This window comes from Polyodon spathula, chromosome 11, assembly GCF_017654505.1.
Source record: "Polyodon spathula isolate WHYD16114869_AA chromosome 11, ASM1765450v1, whole genome shotgun sequence".
Lineage (NCBI taxonomy): Eukaryota > Metazoa > Chordata > Actinopteri > Acipenseriformes > Polyodontidae > Polyodon > Polyodon spathula.
Window position 1 is genome coordinate 13,860,934 of NC_054544.1, and position 20,778 is coordinate 13,881,711.

The 20,778-nt window shown below is 33.7% G+C and overlaps 2 protein-coding genes across 5 annotated transcripts in view; both read left to right on the forward strand.

Annotated features, from left to right (window-relative positions):
- The window catches only part of LOC121323620 (homeobox protein Hox-D3a-like), a 30,787-nt gene that overhangs the window by 7,460 nt on the left and 2,549 nt on the right, over positions 1-20,778 (forward strand). The window contains exons 1-3 of one of the 4 annotated variants that reach the window (XM_041264773.1): positions 4,166-4,238; positions 15,309-15,378; positions 19,325-19,875. In XM_041264773.1, coding sequence (XP_041120707.1) covers positions 19,428-19,875 — 448 coding nt within the window. In that variant the 5' untranslated portion in view covers positions 4,166-4,238; positions 15,309-15,378; positions 19,325-19,427. Of the gene's footprint in view, positions 1-4,165; positions 4,239-8,966; positions 9,200-15,308; positions 15,379-18,194; positions 18,262-19,324; positions 19,876-20,778 lie in introns of those variants that run through there. The other 3 variants (XM_041264772.1, XM_041264771.1, XM_041264774.1) reach the window with 3 other exon arrangements.
- Positions 2,523-4,028, forward strand: LOC121323622 (homeobox protein Hox-D4a-like). Its single transcript, XM_041264775.1, has 2 exons — positions 2,523-3,169; positions 3,723-4,028. Exons 1-2 carry the CDS (start codon positions 2,761-2,763, stop codon positions 4,022-4,024), a joined length of 711 nt encoding a protein of 236 aa, XP_041120709.1. The 5' UTR covers positions 2,523-2,760; the 3' UTR covers positions 4,025-4,028.

Genomic DNA, 20,778 nt, shown 5'->3' on the forward strand with positions numbered 1-20,778 from the left:
AGTCTTTTGTTCTCCGGTAACTCTTTGGCTTTGACCCGCTTGAACAAGTCGTGCAATAAGGTGAAATGCAGGTCACAACGTCTGTCAAATCTGAAAATACAAACTATCCAACTGTGGCTTTATTTGCCGGTTTTTCAATAAGTATGTTCAATTTTAAAGATATTTGACAGTATTATTTCAATCTTATTAAAACATATAAAGCAACCCCCCACCACCACCCCACCACACCACCACCACCACCACCACATACACACACACACACACACACACACACACACACACACACACACCACACATATATATATATATATATATATATATATATATATATATATATATATATATATATATATATAAAACAAACTAATTCTAATTGTAATCGTTTGTTGCAGTCTATAAGTTTACAAAAAAAATTATAATATAGCTTTTCTTCCGTATTATGGCATAATCTTACACAGAACATGTATAATAATAAATATTTTATTCATATATTATTATTATATTATTATTCTTATATTATTATTATTATTATTATTATTATTATTATTATTATTATTATTATGTCATAGTTTTAAAGTAACAGCTCCATCCGAGAATTTCATTTAGATTCTGAAATGTATCTTTTTGGTATATAACAGAATATTGAGCCGTGGAATTAACAATTTAAAGATAAGGAATTGGTTTATTTTGAAAGAAAGACAAATAGAATGTAAGTCAAAATTTAATTCGTTTTAAATTGTATCTATTTGTATCTATAGTCAGACTTACTCATTTTTATTTACCATAGCGATTCCACAATATCCCCGTGCCATAATATAACACGATGATCAAGCCAGCAGGATTGAGCAGAGAGATTGGTTATCACTTGGGTCATGCAGAATTCATGAACTTTTCTACTCTTCGTGCGCGGCTGTCGACAAAGAAACAAATAACGAAACTTTGTGATATGTTTGTAAATGATTTAGTATGTCTCTCCATGCCCCTTAGCCTCTGCTTCATATGCCACCGCACCAGTAAAGCTTGGGGCAGTTGATAGAGAGTATTCTGCTTTAGCTTACTCTCAGAGAAACACCTCAAAGTAAGTATGCATCCATATCGAACGAATAGGCTACATTTATTGCTGATATACCTTTTATTTTAGTTTGTGGCTACAGCCTAGTTATTAGTAGACATTGGGGCATAATTGGTCAATTAAAAAACCAACCGTACTTTAAACGCACTTTATAAAAACCACAAGGTTCTAAATACAAGCCACATTTTTATAGTGCTGATTCAATAGACCTGTTAGTGAGTGTAGAAAAACCTGCAAGAAGAAGAAGAAGAAGAAGAAGAAGAAGAAGAAGAAGAAGAAGAAGAAGAAGAAGTCTTACATACAATTTGAAGGATGGATTCGAAATATATGTGGTTTTGTCGTGTTCAGTGGTTAAATGGATGATAAGATCATTACATGTTTTAATGAAATGCATATCTTTCTAAAATTATAAAACAGTTGATTTGTTTTAATATTATTTGCTTTTTAAGATGAAGTGTAAACGTCGTAAGATGATATTAAGTAAGACAGTATATTGTTTTATTTAATCCTACCTTATTATTATTATTATTATTAAGAATTGCATTTCGCCGTCTATATATACCCTGTAGAACCGACTTTGTGTGATATTATCACAGTCACAGATTCGATTCTAGGGGAGTATATAGTCGGTGCAAAAACTTCGAGTTAATTGTAAGGAAAGTGTGTTAAAATATAAATGTTCTGCAGTTAGATCATTTATAGCACGATAAAAACTTAAAACTTCATCTATAATTTATACTTTGCATGTCCCTTAAAAATGTATTTTGGTCTTGGGTTGATTGCTGTTGATTTTTTTTTTTTTTTACTAACTTAGGAAGACCATAAATAGCCGATGGTTCGTATTAGTAATATACAAGTTGATTTTGTCAGACAACAATATTATCTCATCGAATTTGCAGAAACAAAAAACACAGCGAAGTAAGATCTTGTTTTTTCGATTCTATACACATCTTTTAATACATTCATTCGTGTTATTAGTTACCAAGCCCCCTGCTTTCTGTACAATGGGATGGAATGATGAGATTCTAGTAACTTTCGGATGACCCCTACATGACAAAGACGGTCCACATCAATTGTGCTCTTGCTTTATTAACCTCTTGTTATGCCAAGGACCTTTTGTATCTCTGGCTCTGTGTCTTTATATTTGTGAGCATTCCACTTTTTGCATAAAGTGTATATATATATATATATATATATATATATATATATATATATATATATATATATATATATATATATATATATATATATATGTGTGTGTGTGTGTGTGTGTGTGTGTGTGTGTATATATATATATATATATATATATATATATATATATATATATATATATATATATATATTATATTATTCAGTCTTTCATGATCAGTTGTATTACAGTAGTATTAAGGTGACGGGGTTTCACTAGGCAAAAGGATAATATTATGTATTTTTAAAAAAAATCCTCATTATTGTTCGAATTCAATTGTACGATTTTAGTAAACATGATATTCATATTTCGTAAAGTTTATGACAATTATTGCTACTAGCTGTATACTTATCCGTTATTAGACTCCCTTTCTCCCCATTGGCTAATCCGGTCACATGGGTGCCTAACTTTATTCAGTTGACAGCAAGTAGGAGGGCTTTATGGAAGGAGGAAAAAAGACAACTCAGGAAAAATTAGTATTTTCTACCTTCCGAAATTAATGGCCATGAGTTCGTATATGGTGAACTCCAAGTATGTGGATCCTAAATTTCCACCTTGCGAGGAATATTCACAGAACAGTTATATCCCTGACCAGGGCTCAGAGTATTATAGTCCATCGCAGAACACAGATTTTCAGCATCCAGGAATCTATTCACGGTCAAACTACATCGAGCATTCTTTTGGCTGTAGCACTGATCAGGGCTCTACAGTGCAGCCGCGGGGTCATGTGCAGGAGCATCCCAGCCAACCGAGCCCTTTCCCCGCTCAGACTGAGCAATGCCCACCGGTTCAAATGTCCACCCCACGACCCTGCAACCTACAACAGAACGTCAAGAACCAAAACGCGATGCCAGCCAAACAGCCAGCAGTAGTTTATCCCTGGATGAAGAAGGTTCATATGACTACGGGTAAGGGTCACTTTCTTACCTCCAACGCATTTTGGGCTGGTTATATAATCTTTTTGTAAAGATCAGTTGAACAAAATTTATGGGCGCTTTTGAAGGGTCTGCCAATTACGCCCATCATAAATTTTTATTGCTAAGGAAATAGGCCGCTAGCCATGTGGTCAGTTTTCGCTACAATTGAAAACTCCAGTGTGAGCATGTTTTTTTGTTTTGTTTTTCCTTTTTCATTATTTCTGTTTTTATGTTATTTATGTATAATAATACATTTATATGCATAGCACATGGGCAATTTATAGCAAATTAATACAGCTACTTTAATTATTTATCATATATGTGTGTGTGTGTGTGTGTGTGTGTGTGTGTGTGTGTGTGTGTGTGTGTGTGTGTGTGTGTTTGCGTGTGTGTGTGTGTGTGTGTGTGTGTGTGTGTGTGTGTGTGTGTGTGTGTGTGTGTGTGTGTTTGTTATGTTGCTGACTACTTCCAAGAAATTTGAAGTATAATATGAAATGGCAGTTTAATGGTAATAACTAACTTCCATGCTTTGTGTTTGTTTTAGTTAATCCAAATTATACTGGTGGGGAACCAAAGCGATCAAGGACTGCATACACGAGACAACAGGCTCTGGAACTGGAGAAGGAATTCCATTTTAACAGGTATCTTACTAGGAGGCGTCGCATTGAAATCGCGCATACCTTATGTCTCTCCGAACGACAGATCAAAATATGGTTTCAGAACAGAAGGATGAAATGGAAAAAAGATCACAAACTTCCAAACACGAAAGGTAGAACTTCATCTGCATCCAGCCAGCATTTACAAACTGTGCCAAAGGACAGCCAGACTGATATCACAACTTTATAGAAGCGGAGGAAGATTCATTTATCCACGTTTCCGAATGTATATAAAAAACACTACCCCAGCAGAAAATGCATGTTCCATAAACATGTCTTTAGTTTCTTCTCATGTGTGTAATTAAGAAGGAAAACTACAAAAAAAAAAAAAAAAAAAACAACTGTCCACACACCATCATAACTTTGAATGAAGATATGAGTGAATCGTCACTTGCTTCGGAGAGGTACAGTAGTCTGTGAATGAAAATATATTGTATTGGACAGTGATGCTGTTTTTTATTTTACAGTGAAGGTTTTCCGCTTTACTGTGGTAGCGTTGTTTACTCTAATATTCTCTGTGTAATTCTGGCCCACTCTTTTATTGTTCTAAAGCATCACGAGAAAGGGATCTGTGGTTTGATATTATTATTATTATTATTATTATTATTATTATTATTATTATTATTATTATTATTATTATTATTATTATTATTATTTTATTTAAATAAGACAACAAAATATTTGTGAAGCTTATTGTGCTGCTTTATGGAATTGCTAGTGTTATGTGATCTACCTTTGCATTTTTTTTTCTTGCAAAAGATACCAAAACTGATGCATATCATTTTAAATAATAAAATTAGGAATTGGATATGAAAATGTCAGTTTCCCTATTTGTTATTTTATAATTGTATGTTTGCTATACTTTTCATGGTTAAAACGCATTCCCTTTTTTTGTTAGTCAGTGTATAGTGCATGTGTGTATGTGTGTGTGTGTGTGTGTGCGCGCGCGTGTGTGTGCGCGCGTGTGTGTGCGTGTGTGCGTGTGTGTGTGCGTGTGTGTGCATAAAGAGGACAGCAAAAAATAAAGAAAGAAAACAGTCAATGGCTGTGATCTTAACATCTGCAGGCATTTCAAAGAATTACGAGTGGGTACTATTTCTGATGTTCAATCAGACAAAACGGGACAGTTTTGAACCTCTACCTATAGTTTTTTAAAGTGATGCTCTAATAAAAGAGAAACAACACGAGGTATTTTGCAATACTTTTTTTAATCCGTCAAATGAATATACATTAAGAAATGCTCGCACTGATCTTTACATTAACACACACCTTCAGAGTCAATTCACACCTACTTGAGAATTGCGTTACTTATTGTAAATCATTGTCTGACATGTTTGGATATGTTACACATTTCAATCTGGATGCACGCCTCTGGGAAGATTTATATGTTATTAACCATGTGGTTTTAGTGTCTTAAGAGTTTGATGCTATATATATATATATATATATATATATATATATATATATATATATATATATATATATATATATATATATATATATATATGTGTGTGTGTGTGTGTGTGTGTGTGTGTGTGTGTGTGTGTGTGTGTGTGTATATATATATATATATATATATATATATATATATATATATATATTATCATGAGAAATGTTTTTTTTAGATTACTTCACGACCTAATGGATTATAGTTTTTTTTTTGTTTGTTTTGTTTTTTTGTATAATACATTGAGTGCAATTTGACTCGGGTCGTTGCAAGTGAAGAAGTACGATTTAAAAATATTATATATCATTGCAATAATAAACATGTACCTAAAGAGACATTGCATTGAATAAATAATCATGTAAAAGGAAAAAAAAAATCTAATTTTAAACTCAATTTGCTCTAATTAAAACAGGCTGAAGCTAAGTTTTTGCAAAAAGAAAAATATATGGTGAATATATATTTTTAAACGTAACATTAGGGAAAGAGAGAGAGGCTATATTGAGAAATATTAATCTTGTACGGAACATAATCGTCTGAGTAGACTATTCTAGCGTCTCTTTGTTCTTCCTTCTCGGACTTGCACATGACATTATAATATATCCACTTCGTTATATTAACGATGGATATTCTGGTATTCTTTGCATCATTGTTTCTATGACAAAAAACACAGGGCTCACGCATTGCGAAGATGTCTTCTTTATGACGCCTTCACGTTGAGAAGCTGAAAGGGTATTTTACTGAAGTTCGGCTGTAAGCTACAGAAACAGGTTCATCCAGAGGACACATTTTCTCTTCGATTAGCCGTATTTCAGCCGGGAGGACTGGCCTCTAACCCTCTGACCTATTGGACCCTAACCATACCCTTCGCCTTTTCTGTTTCAGTCATGATTCACATTCAGCTTTGGTAAATGAGTTTCTTTAGCACATGGACTGTACAGTTTTTTGTTCCCCCCCCCCCCCCCCCCCACTAATGCACATTGTTACACTGATGTAATATATGCGACTTTGAGCCTATACTTCCACAACACGAGGATATACTTTCTACAAAACAACCAAAGCTTTCCTTGCTGTAGTTGAACAGGCCAGATATTCTTTAATTTAAAGGGGACTTTTTTAAAGATAACTGTAGCGATGTGATTTGAGTTTGTTGTATTGTCGTTATTGTTTTTTTTTTTTTTTTTTTTTTTACACGAACCCTCCAGTAAAACATTATTTTGTAAATCAGTACATGTTCTAAAGAGGAGGGATGTAATAAAATGGTTATACAAAATTACGTCTTACTGGATATAATATCACTTCCAGCATGCAAACCCCTCGCTTCTTTGACAAATTTAACCAGTGAATGTGGATCTGCTGCTCTAGATATAGGCCTACAACCAAAAAAATAAATACATAAATAAATAAATAAAAGAAACAAATATAGGCAATTCCTCGCTGTTTCGTTTTGTAGAAATGACAAGCCAGTCTCGAATCTGAAATAATTAAAGAACAAAGCTATGTTTTAGACATTTATGATTTTATTCAAAATATGTATATTCAATATATTACATGAGCTAATGCATAAAAACGTACACTTGAGGAAATGCCATTTTCAACGATTCGCCATGTTTTTCAGACCCCCATGTAACATATGGCTTAGAATAGTTTTCCTATACACGTTTTGTACAAAAAATGTAGCTTTACTCTTTAAGTAAAATTATATGTGTTTACTTTTACATCAGTGTTTACGGTAACATATGCAAAATATTCAAACATAGAAACCCGCCATCCATCCAATGCATCCATCCAATATATGCATACATACATGCATACATACATGCATACACGTGTGTATTGCCTCAAACATTGTAGTTAACTCTGACCAAAACACTTTGACAGTATTCAAAATCTGAGATCCTAAACAGCTTTTTGTTAGAACGATGACCAGTTCTCAACAAGGACTAGAGTAAAAGTCACATTTTACTACTACTACTACTACTACTACTACTACTACTAATAATAATAATAATAATAATAAATAAATATAATAATAATAAATAATAATAATAATAATAATACGGCTGCCAAGTAGTATTAAACAGTAAAGTATTAAAGTAAACGTATTTGCTAATTATAGAATTACTACCAAAAGTAATGTATGCTATAACTTCATAATATTTTCTTTTTGATATGACCATATTTGTGTTTCATTTTTAGTTTTTAAGTAGATATTTTATATTTAGTGCAGGCCTACAATGAAATTATTTGATATCTAAAGCACACACACGGGGAGGAATGTGTTGTTTGGACTGTGTGGTGACAGGCGCGGTTCACCACAGGACTTAGAATTCCTGCCTTCAGCACTCTTAATTGTGATTTGTCTAGATGGAAACATATTTTTGACTGTTAGAATCGGTCACAAAACGAAGGTTTGTGTATTATTATTATGTTTATTATTATTATTATTATTATTATTATTATTATTATTATTATTATTATTATTATTATTATTATTATTATAATAATAATAATAATAATAATAATAATAATAATAATAATAATAATAATAATAATAATAATAATAAAGTCATATCATTCAAAATATATATATATATATATATATATATATATATATATATATATATATATATATAAAGATAATAGGTCATGATCAAAAACGTGACCAATGTCCCTTGCCTTCAATGAAACTTAGCGCGGACTCCAGCAGTTACATACAGCAGAGATTTTTCTGTTTTTATTACTAATTGAATACATATAAGTGTTTTGGTGTGATCAAACAAAGTATTTATAGAAGAAATGCATCTTATAAGAAATAAAACCTAAAACACACACACACACACACACACACACACACACACACACACACACACACACACACACACACACACACACACACACGCACACACACACACACACACACACACACACACACACACACACACACACACACACACACACACACACACACACACACACACACACACACACACACACACACGCACACACACACACACACACACACACACACACACACACACACACACGCACACACACACACACACACACACACACACACACACACACACACACACGCACACACGCACACACACACACGCACACACACACACACACACACACACACACACACACACACACACACACACACACACACACACCTACACGAAAATAAAATGAATTCAAACCAGTGGCTCGTGATGGTCATAGTAATTAAAAAGAAAACATAACTGCTGTGAAGGAGATCCATATGCTTTATATCAATTTGTTTTAAATGCACCAAAACCACATATGCCTTGTGAGTACCTTGCCTTACTATATTCTAAGGACATTCATGCGGAATGTGTAGTTTTGGGTACTATGCAGACAGGTAGAAAACACAGGCCTCTACAGTTTCATAAACTGTTTTGTCTTTATGGAGCAATTACAGAAACTTTTTTTTTTTTTTGGCTATTATTGAACTTTTGGCTTGTATTGAACTAACAGCTAAATGCTAGCAAAGGGTTAGCCAGTGACACGGCATGGAACAACACAGACGCTTCAGGACCGAAAACCCACAGTGGTTCTCAAACGGCCATGTTTGATGCTCAGTTGTTCACAGGATTGTCCTCTTCTTGTGCCACATAGCTCTCAAAAAATGTATTTAAACTATGCAGCTTGAATCCGAAGATTTAAATAGGAGACCAAAAGAATTGGTTTTTACTTGATTTGACCACGTGATTTGCTAAATAATTAATGCAGCACGTCCCCTAGAAACAAGGCGTCGTCATTAATCGTCCAAGCAAAGGACTCTATCAGAGCTGAAAACTGAAGAGATCCCAAGAATATAATATACACACGGTCCGATATTCTACGCTGCACTAACCAGCTCTTTTGTATAACATCTGAACAAATGGAAGCTTGGTAGGTAAACATTTAAGTTTCATTTTGAGTGAGATAGTAAATGATCTTAACTGTCACATAGGTGATAAATAGCGCCCTTTGAATCCTGCTCTGTGCTTCCATTAGGCAGTCTAGAATTGACCTTTTATCCTTATTTTTTGGGGGGATCATGCGAAAGCATGACAAACAGAAAATGCAATATTGACAATATATTGGAGGAATATATTGATACAGGGGCTTATAGCTGTACATGTATAATTATTGCTATAGTGTTTTGGTCTTGTGTTTTACTGCGAACAATACAGCCTGACATGGGATCTGTTGCCTTTTCCTGGAGTCTGTGAAAAAGGGCCTTGGTACCTTGGAAATCAAGGGTCATAAATTGTGTCTTGCTGAACCACTGACAGTGAAAAACGATTAAAATGCTTCCAAGTCTTCAGGAAACTCTTTATATGCATACAATAATACAGTACTTAGTACGTGTAAAGAGGCTTGTACATCTAATGCAAATATAATTTTCTAAAATGATGTATTGGCGTGTGTATGTTTGTGTGTGTGTGTGTGTGTGTGTGTGTGTGTGTGTGTGTGTGTGTGTGTGTGTGTGTGTGTGTGTTGAGAATAAGTGTAATCAGTTGTAATCTATGGTACAAAACAGAATTAATGTTATTTTTTTTTTTGGTTTGTTTTTTGTGTATAGTAAGACGAAACGCAAAGATTGTGTTTAAATCCATGATGCTTAAAGCAATTGCGTATACAACCAATCAATTTGGACGAACGTTTTCATAGCTGGCATCGGGAAATAATATTACCATATATTACATCTTTAATTCCAAACACAATTCTAAAACAGGTTTCCCTGATAAATAACAATTACATTGATGATAATACTATTAATAATACAATGATAACATCGATGCAACAAACAAATGTGCATGAAGAAATTAATCACTAGTTCACTTTTTAAAAGGTAGAAATAATTATTTTGAGCAGGTTGACAGTTGCCAGCGTTGTTATAAATCACCCCGAGTAATTCCTAAAAGGGTGCGATGCTGCTGGGGGCCGGGCGAACACTGTAAATCTTTCACTTTTTATTGCCCTGTGAGCATAGGATACGGTAGAAGAAGTCTTGCATCCTTACATCGACAAGTCCCCGCACAGAAAGATTCCCACCATCGGGGAAGATGTCCTTGTTCTTTTCCATCTCCTCTTCGGTATAAGCGAGTTTTCTCAACAGATCTTTCCTTACAATGTTACGTTTACATTGAAAGGTTGTTTGTTTGTTTGTTTGTTTGTTTGTTTTCCTTGTTTTAAGATAAAGGTTTTTTACATTACAGTATTTCATAATTCGATGCTCGTTATTTAATACATTTGCGTGTGCCTCTTATGTTTTGTTTAATGTATTAAAATAGAAAGAAATTCTATTGTTTTACACAGTAATCCAGAAAACAAATATACAATATATGTGTATAACACTTTAATGTGTTAACCATGTGCCACATTTTGCTGTTAGGATTTGATTTAGGTAAACAATATAGGTAATGCTATGATACTATATTTATTGTTATTCGCATTCTTCTTTTAAATAACATATCTCGGAGTAGTATTGCACGTGAATGATACAGGCATATAAAAAAATAAAAAATAAAATCTACGTATTCAGATAACCGTGATATAATGCCTGTAAACCCTCGGGTCATATATTATTGTCAATACACCTCTTTTAATTGCACAGGATTTTAGGACGCCTAGAATATTTTGCTCAATAATTGCGAGGAATAAGATAAATCATTCACAAAGCCCAAAATGCAATATGCATGTATTATTTATTTAAAACCTAGACTAAAACAAAGTCGCGTTTTACTAAATAAATGCAGTACAATTGCTTTATTTATTACTTTATTCGATGAATTTGACTATATTTCAAACTGATACCGCCCAAAATGTACATAAAACTACAGTTGCTTAAAATTCAATATGTCATGGTGAGAATTATAATACGGAAATAACACCACCGTTAGTGGGCTGTCATTTTGTTTTCAACAATCGCCGTGAATGCAGATGCTGTGATTCCTCGCCTCTCCAGTCCCCTAGAAAAGAAAGATATTATTATAATAAAATGAATGAACGGATACAAAAACAAACAAAAAAAAATAAAACAAACAAAAAAAAAATGCAATTCAATAACCGTCGCTCTTCAAAATATTGAGATCTGTAGCCTATAGTGTCAATCCCAGTGTTGGAAAATACCACAGTAATATAAATGCAATTCCTTAAATGGCAAACCGGGTTATATTGTTTGAAAGTCCCAAATATACCATTTTATTTGTAAGGTTTCAAAAGCTCTTCACCGTTTTAAATGATTGTTTTGGAAATGAATTTATGTTTTAAAATGTCCAGATCACGATTCAAAATCGTGTCCGAAAGGAAAAGCACAATAAATCGAAATCTCCAGTTTAGAACAAACTAAACACAAAAACGATTTCCTTTAAAAACATAATATTTTACTTGAGGATGCAGACCCTTTTTTATTATTTTTATTTTTTTGCTGGGCTGCACTAACTGTAACTATTTTTTTTCACAGTGTATTACTTTTTAAAGGGAAATACGATTTTAAAAAAGAAATCTATACAAAAAACAATAAATATATACACAGTAACCCCGAAGGAGCTTCCTTATAAAAATTTCTTTGTGATGTAGAGCTTTGTTGTAGTTCCTGCCTCAATCAGAATAATCTGGTATACAGATCACGTGAACAAATATGGTTGTATTTTAAGGCAGCGCCTTTATTTGCCATTATAAAAGGTTTCCGATACAGTACCAAAATCATAATTTGTGACTTTAAAAAGTATACCTGGTGCTGTAAACTCCTTTTATCCCTGGGTGGTTGATTGCAAGCGATATTTTAGGACAGGGGTACAAACTGCATTCGCTTTTTATTGGTAGTTGGTTTTGAGTCTGTTTCCATTCTATCGGGAATACTGTCTGCATTGGTATATGGAAATGTCTGTAAAACCGCAAGATCGGGTTTAGGACAGTATTGTCTGCAGACAAAGGGTGAAGGATATATTCTAGAGACTGCAGGCGAAGAAATTGAGACTGAGCAGCACAGGTTTATGATAAATTGATACACAGGTAAGCAATTGCATGGCAAAATGCAACCTTTAACCACAATGCGAGGATATAAATATGATTTATTTCATTTAAAGGGGTGATCTTTATTAATGTCGCTTTTGCCTGCATAGCCAAGGAAACATATATGGAAACAAAACCTGATATTGTAACGCAGAGTTTACCATTTTTAGCAACCTGGGCACTTTCAAAAGGTTAGACTGGACTTATGTCCTACACATATATTTTGATATATGTCCTACACATATATTTTGATATATGTCCTACACATATATTCTGGTGTCGATTTTTAGCTGATTTTGCAGTTTAGTTAAGAAAAAAAAACGACATAAAAAGGGAGGGAAGAGCCAGTAGAACTTTTCATGGTGTCATATAAAAAGTTAGATCGTAAATCACATTAATTTGTTGTCTTATCGCCAAAAGTGTAGCCGCGGTTGATTTATGTGATTTTAGGACATATGGCTATGTAAACCAAGGACTAACCTACCATATGTGTATATTTTTTTCTGCTTGGTTTTTGTGTGTGTGTGTGTGTGTGTGTGTGTGTGTGTGTGTGTGTGTGTGTGTGTGTGTGTGTGTGTGTTTGTTTTTATTACATGTATTAACAATAATTGACAGCAGTTTGAATGACCGTTTTTTGGTCGTTTTCTGTTTAAACAGCTTTTTAGGTACTTTGTTTTAACAAATAGATATCAGATAGTGTAATACACACATCTCCGATTAAGGGATAGAAAATAAATCCAGCGTTTCCTGAAAACATTTTACACTTTGACGATATTTAGACAAAATATTTTTCATTAAGTTCTATTTTGATTTCTCGTCTTCAATTGACATGATCTATTTGTTTTATAACTCCAATATTAACTGATTTTGTTTGCATGGTGTATTTGTTTTTTTCAGTTGCTCTTATAAATAAATACAGGTTTTTAGATAATGAACCAAGACTGGAGCTTTATTTTCTCCAGTATCTAAGAGACCGACTCTTTGGAATTTGATGTTACAGATTAACTTAGTTGTAATAGATTCTTTGTCGTCTTTCTTCGTTCGCTTTTCAGTAGCCTACGTTTGAAAACTATAATTGGATTGAACAACATATGTTACATGCATTCAATGAAACCAGACCAGTATCTGCAGTTATAAGCAGTTTTATATTGGCAGACTCCTAAGCATTTTTTCCTTGAAGGGTAATACTAATAATTCTTCCACCGCGTTGTGTTCAAGCTGGATAATAACATGGGAAATAAATTGTACTATACTGACAAAATGGTGTTCTTCGTTTCGGTACAAAGACAGAAGCTTTGGACATTTTTCATAGCAGTAGGCTACAGCTTCAAGCTACTGGCCTGCCAAGTTAACAAGCTGAATCAGATTATAGCGAGCAGCATTTCATTTGGCTAGAAAGATACACTCACTTATAACTTCACCTAAAAAACAATGTTGCAACAACTTCCCTCATAAATAATATCTACTAAGAGATTGTTTCAACGGTTTTTGTTTTTAATAAACTTAAATCGTATATTTCAAGATCGACGTTACTACCGGTATCCCAGCTTCAACTGCCTAGACCTCAATAACTCTAACAGTATCGTAACTGTTATCTTATTTACAATTAATATTTACAGTTATTTGAGAGAGAGAGAGAGAGAGAGAGAGAGAGAGAGAGAGAGAGAGAGAGAGAGAGAGAGAGAGAGAGAGAGAGAGAGAGAGAAGGTGTTTGGGGAGCAGTTTCGGGAGAATGTAGCTAATAACATAACCTATTATGCTAATATAGTTAAGAACTTACCGTGCTGATAATGCGTGGGTGACAAACATTCTTAAAGCACGCCAAGAAATATTTAAAACAAACTGCAGCAAGCGTGTGGGTTCTTCTTGACCGCCAGCGTCTTACTAGATAGATGCATTAAACGTATGTTTACCCCTAGTAAGAATAAATAAATAAATAAATACATATCTATTAAAAAATGCAAAGCTGTAAAACTGACGTATGACCACGTGAATACATTAAACAACGCATTGATATAGCAGGCCTTGAACCGCAGATCTTATGGCGCACAGCAGTTCATCTCTTGTTTCTAACTTGAGGGGTAGTATGACCATCTTGTTGAAACTAGTTTTAAAATGCTGTACCCTGAGGGCAGGATAGCAATATACAAGGCAGTGCTGAAAAGTTTTGCGAAGGTTTGCATTGTGACTTATTTGAAGCGCTTCCGTTCGTTGTTCATTAAAGGGTGAGTTATCGCTGAACATGCCAAAGGTCACGAAAAAGGCTTATGACTGCTAAATATGGTCGGTTTAATGGCTTACTATCCTTTGTGCAGGTTTTTATTCTGTCATTTTTATTATTTCTACAAAATGTATTGTTCAGGTTAAACCATTAGCACCATCTCGTTCCAATTACGCCATACATTTCCTCGATGTTTGCAAATGCTTAGGACTAATTTTCACTTAGGACATACCCGAAAAAAATGACGTAATGACATGAGGATAGGCTATATTTAGAAAGGGTTCTAAATATATGTATCAAGTATACACCCGCCATTGTAATACATTATTTATGAGTTATGGCTGATGGCGCCTGGCCGTTTAAAAACATCCATAATGTTCTTTTGGTTCGTTCCGTTTCTCCAGTACTCCTTACACAAGGTTACACATATCACTTCAATATAAATTGCATTTGACTGCCGAATACAGTCTGTGAATCTCATTAATACTTTTAAATAACATTTTTGCCCCTTTCATTTTAAGGACACCTGTAAAAAGTCTACCCCGGAGTTCTAAGTGCTCAGTTTAAGTTAAATACTTAATACAAAAACAAAGTGTGTGCAAAGACTATAGGCGACATTATATATGAACAAAGAACAAACGCTCCTGTTTTACGAAAATACTATCGTGAACAAAATATTACAAATGAGTTTGAATATTCTGGCAGCTGTAGATAGTTGGTGTTAAACAGTATGCATTTTGTGTTTCATGTATTGATAACATTTGTTTAATCTTCCAGGGCCAAGTTGTCGGGATCCCAGTAATGACAAAACTTTGAAAAAGAAAAAGAAAAAAACCGCAATTCTGGGGTAAGAGTTGATGCATTAATAGGAAAAGTTAAGAGTTATTTTATATATATAGTACATTTACAAAATAACTGCAAACACATGTTTGTGAGTAAACCCACAGCATTTTAATAAAACAATATGCATTTCAAACACAACGCTATTCTCAGAAGATGAATATTATATGTGGAAATTATTTATTTAATAATAATAATAATAATAATAATAATAATAATAATAATAATAATAATAATAATAATAATAATAATAATAATAAAAGTGTACATTGCAGTATATTTAATGCACCTATAGCGCTGTATCTGTTACAGCAAATGTCTATCTTATTTAATACCTTGTTTATATCTTTGAATGCTTGCGTATTATCTGCATTTACAACACACTTTGTGAAAATGCATATCCTTAATCGCGAGTGGAATAATCAAAACCGCAACAGCGAAATCGCCATGTATTCTTAAAGAAAGGTTTAGATTACAATATCTGTCACACATGTGCCTATTACACGATATGAGAACATAACAAGCTGATTTTAAACTATGTATGTTTTAATGGCGTATTAGGGAGAAAAAAAAGCAGATTTGGAAAAACAAAAAAAAAAAGAGTGCTGAAATACTCGAAGGGTTAAACCCTATTACCCGTGTTGCACTGGTCACTATTACATACACCTTCCAGCAGCTTATCTTAGGCCACACATACAAGTGTCTTCATAGGAGACAGACGAACAGAGTACCAACATTTCTTAAGAAGTCTTCACAGCCAAACAACATACACGGTACTTAGAAATACATGAACACTGTCCATTTCATCCCATGCTTCATTCACTCCAAGATTCTGTTCAGATTTGTGCCAGCAGCTGGATAATCCTTCGTTTTTTCTTCTTCGGCGTACTCTTTTTTTTTTTTTTTTTTTTTTTTTTTTTTTTGTCTTAGCACGAGACACTTCTGGCGAAAATCTGCAAGAGTTGTATTAGGAGACAGACACTCTTAGCGCTGTTTGTGCGATTTATATAAACGTCCCTTCCAGTGTGTTAAATGAGAACTTGCGGAGTAGGGGTTTCTTTTGCTGGTCTTCCTCCTACGCTAAAACGATTGTTTTACACTTCTGAAGATAGCTAGTCTTGGGAAGCGTTTTTCTTTTCATTCCTTAGTGAAGGGTTTAAGACCATAGTACTAGCAGTCATACATTTTGCTGCAGCACACACTGACAGGTGCATTGCTATGCACTGCAAGGGATTAGGGTTAATAACTACTGTATTTGGCTTCCCACTCATAAAAAACGAATTCTTTTTTTTATATTGTGTTAGGTATTGATTTTAAAAGAGTGCATGCAATTGAAACAGCTGTCAATAAAAGGCCAATAGCATAACAGCTGGCTACACGTGATATTGTATGACACTTAGAACATTGCACTGTATAAATAAATCGCTGAACATCTACAGATTTTAGCAGTCATTGTTTGATGCTCTTGGTTGGACCGTGTGCACATTTGCGTTGTAATTAGCATATCGTACAGACCCTCCCATCTCGTATTTGCATTACTGAAAAAAGTAATTGTACTCTAACCAAAATCTGTATTGGGAATCAATAATCTTAAACAGATTGCCTATATGCTATAAGATTTAAAGTGCAAAAGAAACAAAACATAATAATAATAATAATAATAATAATAATAATAATAATAATAATAATAATAATAATAATAATAATAATAATAATAATAATAACCAGACCTTTTCCACTATGGAGCTCATTAACACGCTGTTGGACATAGTGTACAATATTTGCATTTTGAGTTTCTTCTTTAGGCCTACGAAATTTGCGCAAAAACAAAAAAAAGAGAACAAAACGATAAGGTAAGAATGATCTAAAAGATGGTCCTAGGAACATTCGACCATAGTCCAAGTGATTTATGGCCCATGTCTGTTTTTTAAGGTTCAAGCAGAGTTCACAAGCATGTGCTATATCTGAACAAAAACGGGCCCCACTTTCTTAAAGAAATAATCAATGATATTTGTCTTTGTTCTAACGATGTATATGCTTATATATTGTGGATGCTAATATCCAATTAAACGCCGATCAATGTTTCTGTTCACTATGGAAATTTAAACAGGGTGTATGTAGACACCACTAGTTAACCCACGCGTTAGCCAATAAATCAAAGAGTAGCCCGTCCAACCCGAAATTGCCAAAAGCAAAGTATTTGTCTAGTATAATTGGTTTGGAATACACGTTAAACATGAAAAGGGAAAGACTGGTAAACTCGTCTGAGAGCAATTTCAGTCTGTTAAAAACAAACAAAAAATGAATTTATAGAATATAATTTAACAGTAGCGTGTCCTTCTGAAAACAAACACAATACCAACAGATTAAATAAGAAGAAGAAGAAGAAGAAGAAGAAGAAGAAGAAGAAGAAGCACACATTAAACCCAGAAATGTCAAGATCGGTCTAAGTTTAAACCTACTTTGATAAAGTAGTTCCAATTGGGTTATTGAAATAGATTGGCAATTTATATCAGCTTATTATTATTATTATTATTATTATTATTATTATTATTATTATTATTATTATTATTATTATTATTATTATTATTATTTCTTTCTTTCTTTCTTTCTCTCTCAGAGTAAGGGTAAGGTCTCCTTTTTTTTTTTTTTTTTTTTTTTTGCTTTAGGCTTACTCATGACATCTATTGTGCACGTGGTATTGTAAAAGAAATAGGGGAGCTTAAAGTGCTGATTCAAGCATTTTCTTAATTGTTTCTACACAAAGGAGTTTTTAAAGTCCCAAGTTAAACTTTAACTATTTTGCTTCTGTGGTGCCCTAGAGAAAGAGGGAGGGCTGTGTGATCTGAACCTTCCATATGCCGAAGAAACAAAACCAAGAAAAGTCAAAGTAAAGCATCGTTTCTTTTTCTGATAGGCTCAATCCATCAAGTCTTTAACCAGTGTGTGAATAAGTGAAAATGAAAAGTGCTTCATTTGTGTACCGAATGTCCAACAGTCATTTAGACTCATGAAGTATTGCTTGCGCACGTTGCTAGCAGTTATTGTTATATAACTATAACTAATGAATGTAATATTTCTTGGAACATAATGGAAACATAATGACATTTTAATCACGTGGTTTAAATAAAAACAAACAAATTAATACACACAAATATTATAGCTAAGATATGTATTGTATTTTGGTTAACAACAACTATCTTTGAGATTATAGGACAATCTTCCTAAAAATTTATTGCATTTAATTTTAAATATGAGTCGACATATGTAGATGACATATACTAGTAATAATAATAATAATATAATAATAATAATAATAATAATAATAATAATAATACATACATACATACATACATACATACATACATACATACATACATACATACATACATACACACACATACAAAGTAGGTTCAAAAGTTGAGTCATGCATTCAATCCCTTAAACGAAGATTTTGTTCAATAAAGCGCAATATAGAGCCGACAGCCTAGAAATCAGTCTCTGTCTTATTAATATATGGACTTGAGGGGTATGTTTATAAATTATAGATTGTATGCTTTTTACATAATAGAAACTGTAGTAATACCTTAACGTAAAGATCTGCATACATATATCACCAGAAACAAACAACTAACGGGACGAAAACAAAACATGAATGTCTGATAAAGCGTTATACAGTGCTATGTCATCATTTCCATTTCCAGATCAGAAAATACAAGCATGCATTTACTTATTTAAATCAACACACGTAAAATTCGTAAAACTGGAATAAATTCAGCATTTCCTCACACAGACTGTAACTGAAGAACCGAATATACCAAATACCTTTTCAGACTTATAGTTTAAATAACAGTTTGTATTCTACTCAGTTTACATAATGCAAGATTTCATGTTTTTCACTTTAATATTTTCAGTCCAATTTAGAATGTGTCTTTGTTTTCTTGCAACTATAGGTCAGAAGCACAACAAAGACTGGAAGATTCCCTACACGTGACATAAAACAGTCAATGCTATTGGATAAGGGTATCCAGGCCCTATCTCTCTGAAAAAAACACCATGCAGAAAGCTGCCTACTATGATAATTCTGGACTTTTTGGGGGCTATTCTTACACTAAATCTGATGCATACAGTTGCAATTCTACCCATCAACCGTACCCACCATCCACTATTGAGAACGATTTTCAGAGTTCTGTATGTACCGGTTCTATACAAACACCAACTATTAGACCCCCCAGCCAAAAATCCAGTGAAATAAATAGCATCTGCATGAGAACAACTGCCAGCCAGGGCAGCAGCCAACCATCTAACATCAGTGAGTTAGAGCAAGCACCTCCTTTGCCCGCATCTTCGCCTAACTCAAGTAGTACTTCAACACAGAAAAAAAAGCCTACTTCCAACTCTTCAGTTAACTCTACTACCCCGGTTATTACAAAGCAAATATTCCCGTGGATGAAGGAGTCCCGACAAAACTCAAAACAGAAAAGTAACTTCACAGCTGCACAAGGTAAAGTATTTGGTCACGATTAGTTCTTTTTTTTTTTCTTATTGGGCTGCTTTATTTTGTTGTTTGCTGAAGAAGGGGGGAAAAAAAGACTTTCCCATAGACTATATAGGAATGCTTCAAATAAATGCAGGAGGTATTGTCAAATCAAAATATACAATTTGCAAGAGACTAGTGTAACAATTATTTTTTTCTGTTATTTATGTATTTATTTATGTATTTGTGTGCCGTGCTATAGACTGGTCGCTATAGACGTTTGTTTTAAAACCGCCTCTCATATTCAATCTAGGAAATGTATTCAAATTATTCCGAGATTATCCTCGGGGGTGCAATACTTGTCATTGGCTTGTTATAACAGACAGGCGCCTTATTGCATGTAAAGGTCACTTGAACATTTTCCACTGGAAGGAAAATCAGTAAATGTTCTGTACCAAAGGCCATATTCATTAATAAAAGCTTAGGAATTGTTTAGCCCTTTGAAGCAGAAATGAACGTGAAAAACTCTTCCAATAGCCAATCTTATCGAATCTGTTTGGGTCCATTGCATTGACCCAGTGGATTGCTGGGTCTATTAAATTGATCCAAAAGTGTAATGAAAGGAAATAAGTTCCAAGCCTTTCATTCTAAGAAACATTTCTTTACTGAAGGACAGGGGGTTCTGTATACCAGGTTCTACTTGGAACCATTTGGTCCAATAGGACTTTAATTACTGTTCCAAAGGGGTTTATTTCTATTTGGAATTATGTATTCGATTCCAATGAAGCATCATAAGGGTCCCATAGTAGTTGTGTAAACGACATTTGATTTGACATTGAACCCCTTCAATAGAACCCTCTGTTGCCCATACAAGTATGTGTATCAGAAGAACCCCGAAGAAACAATGTGGTTTTACACAGTACATACATC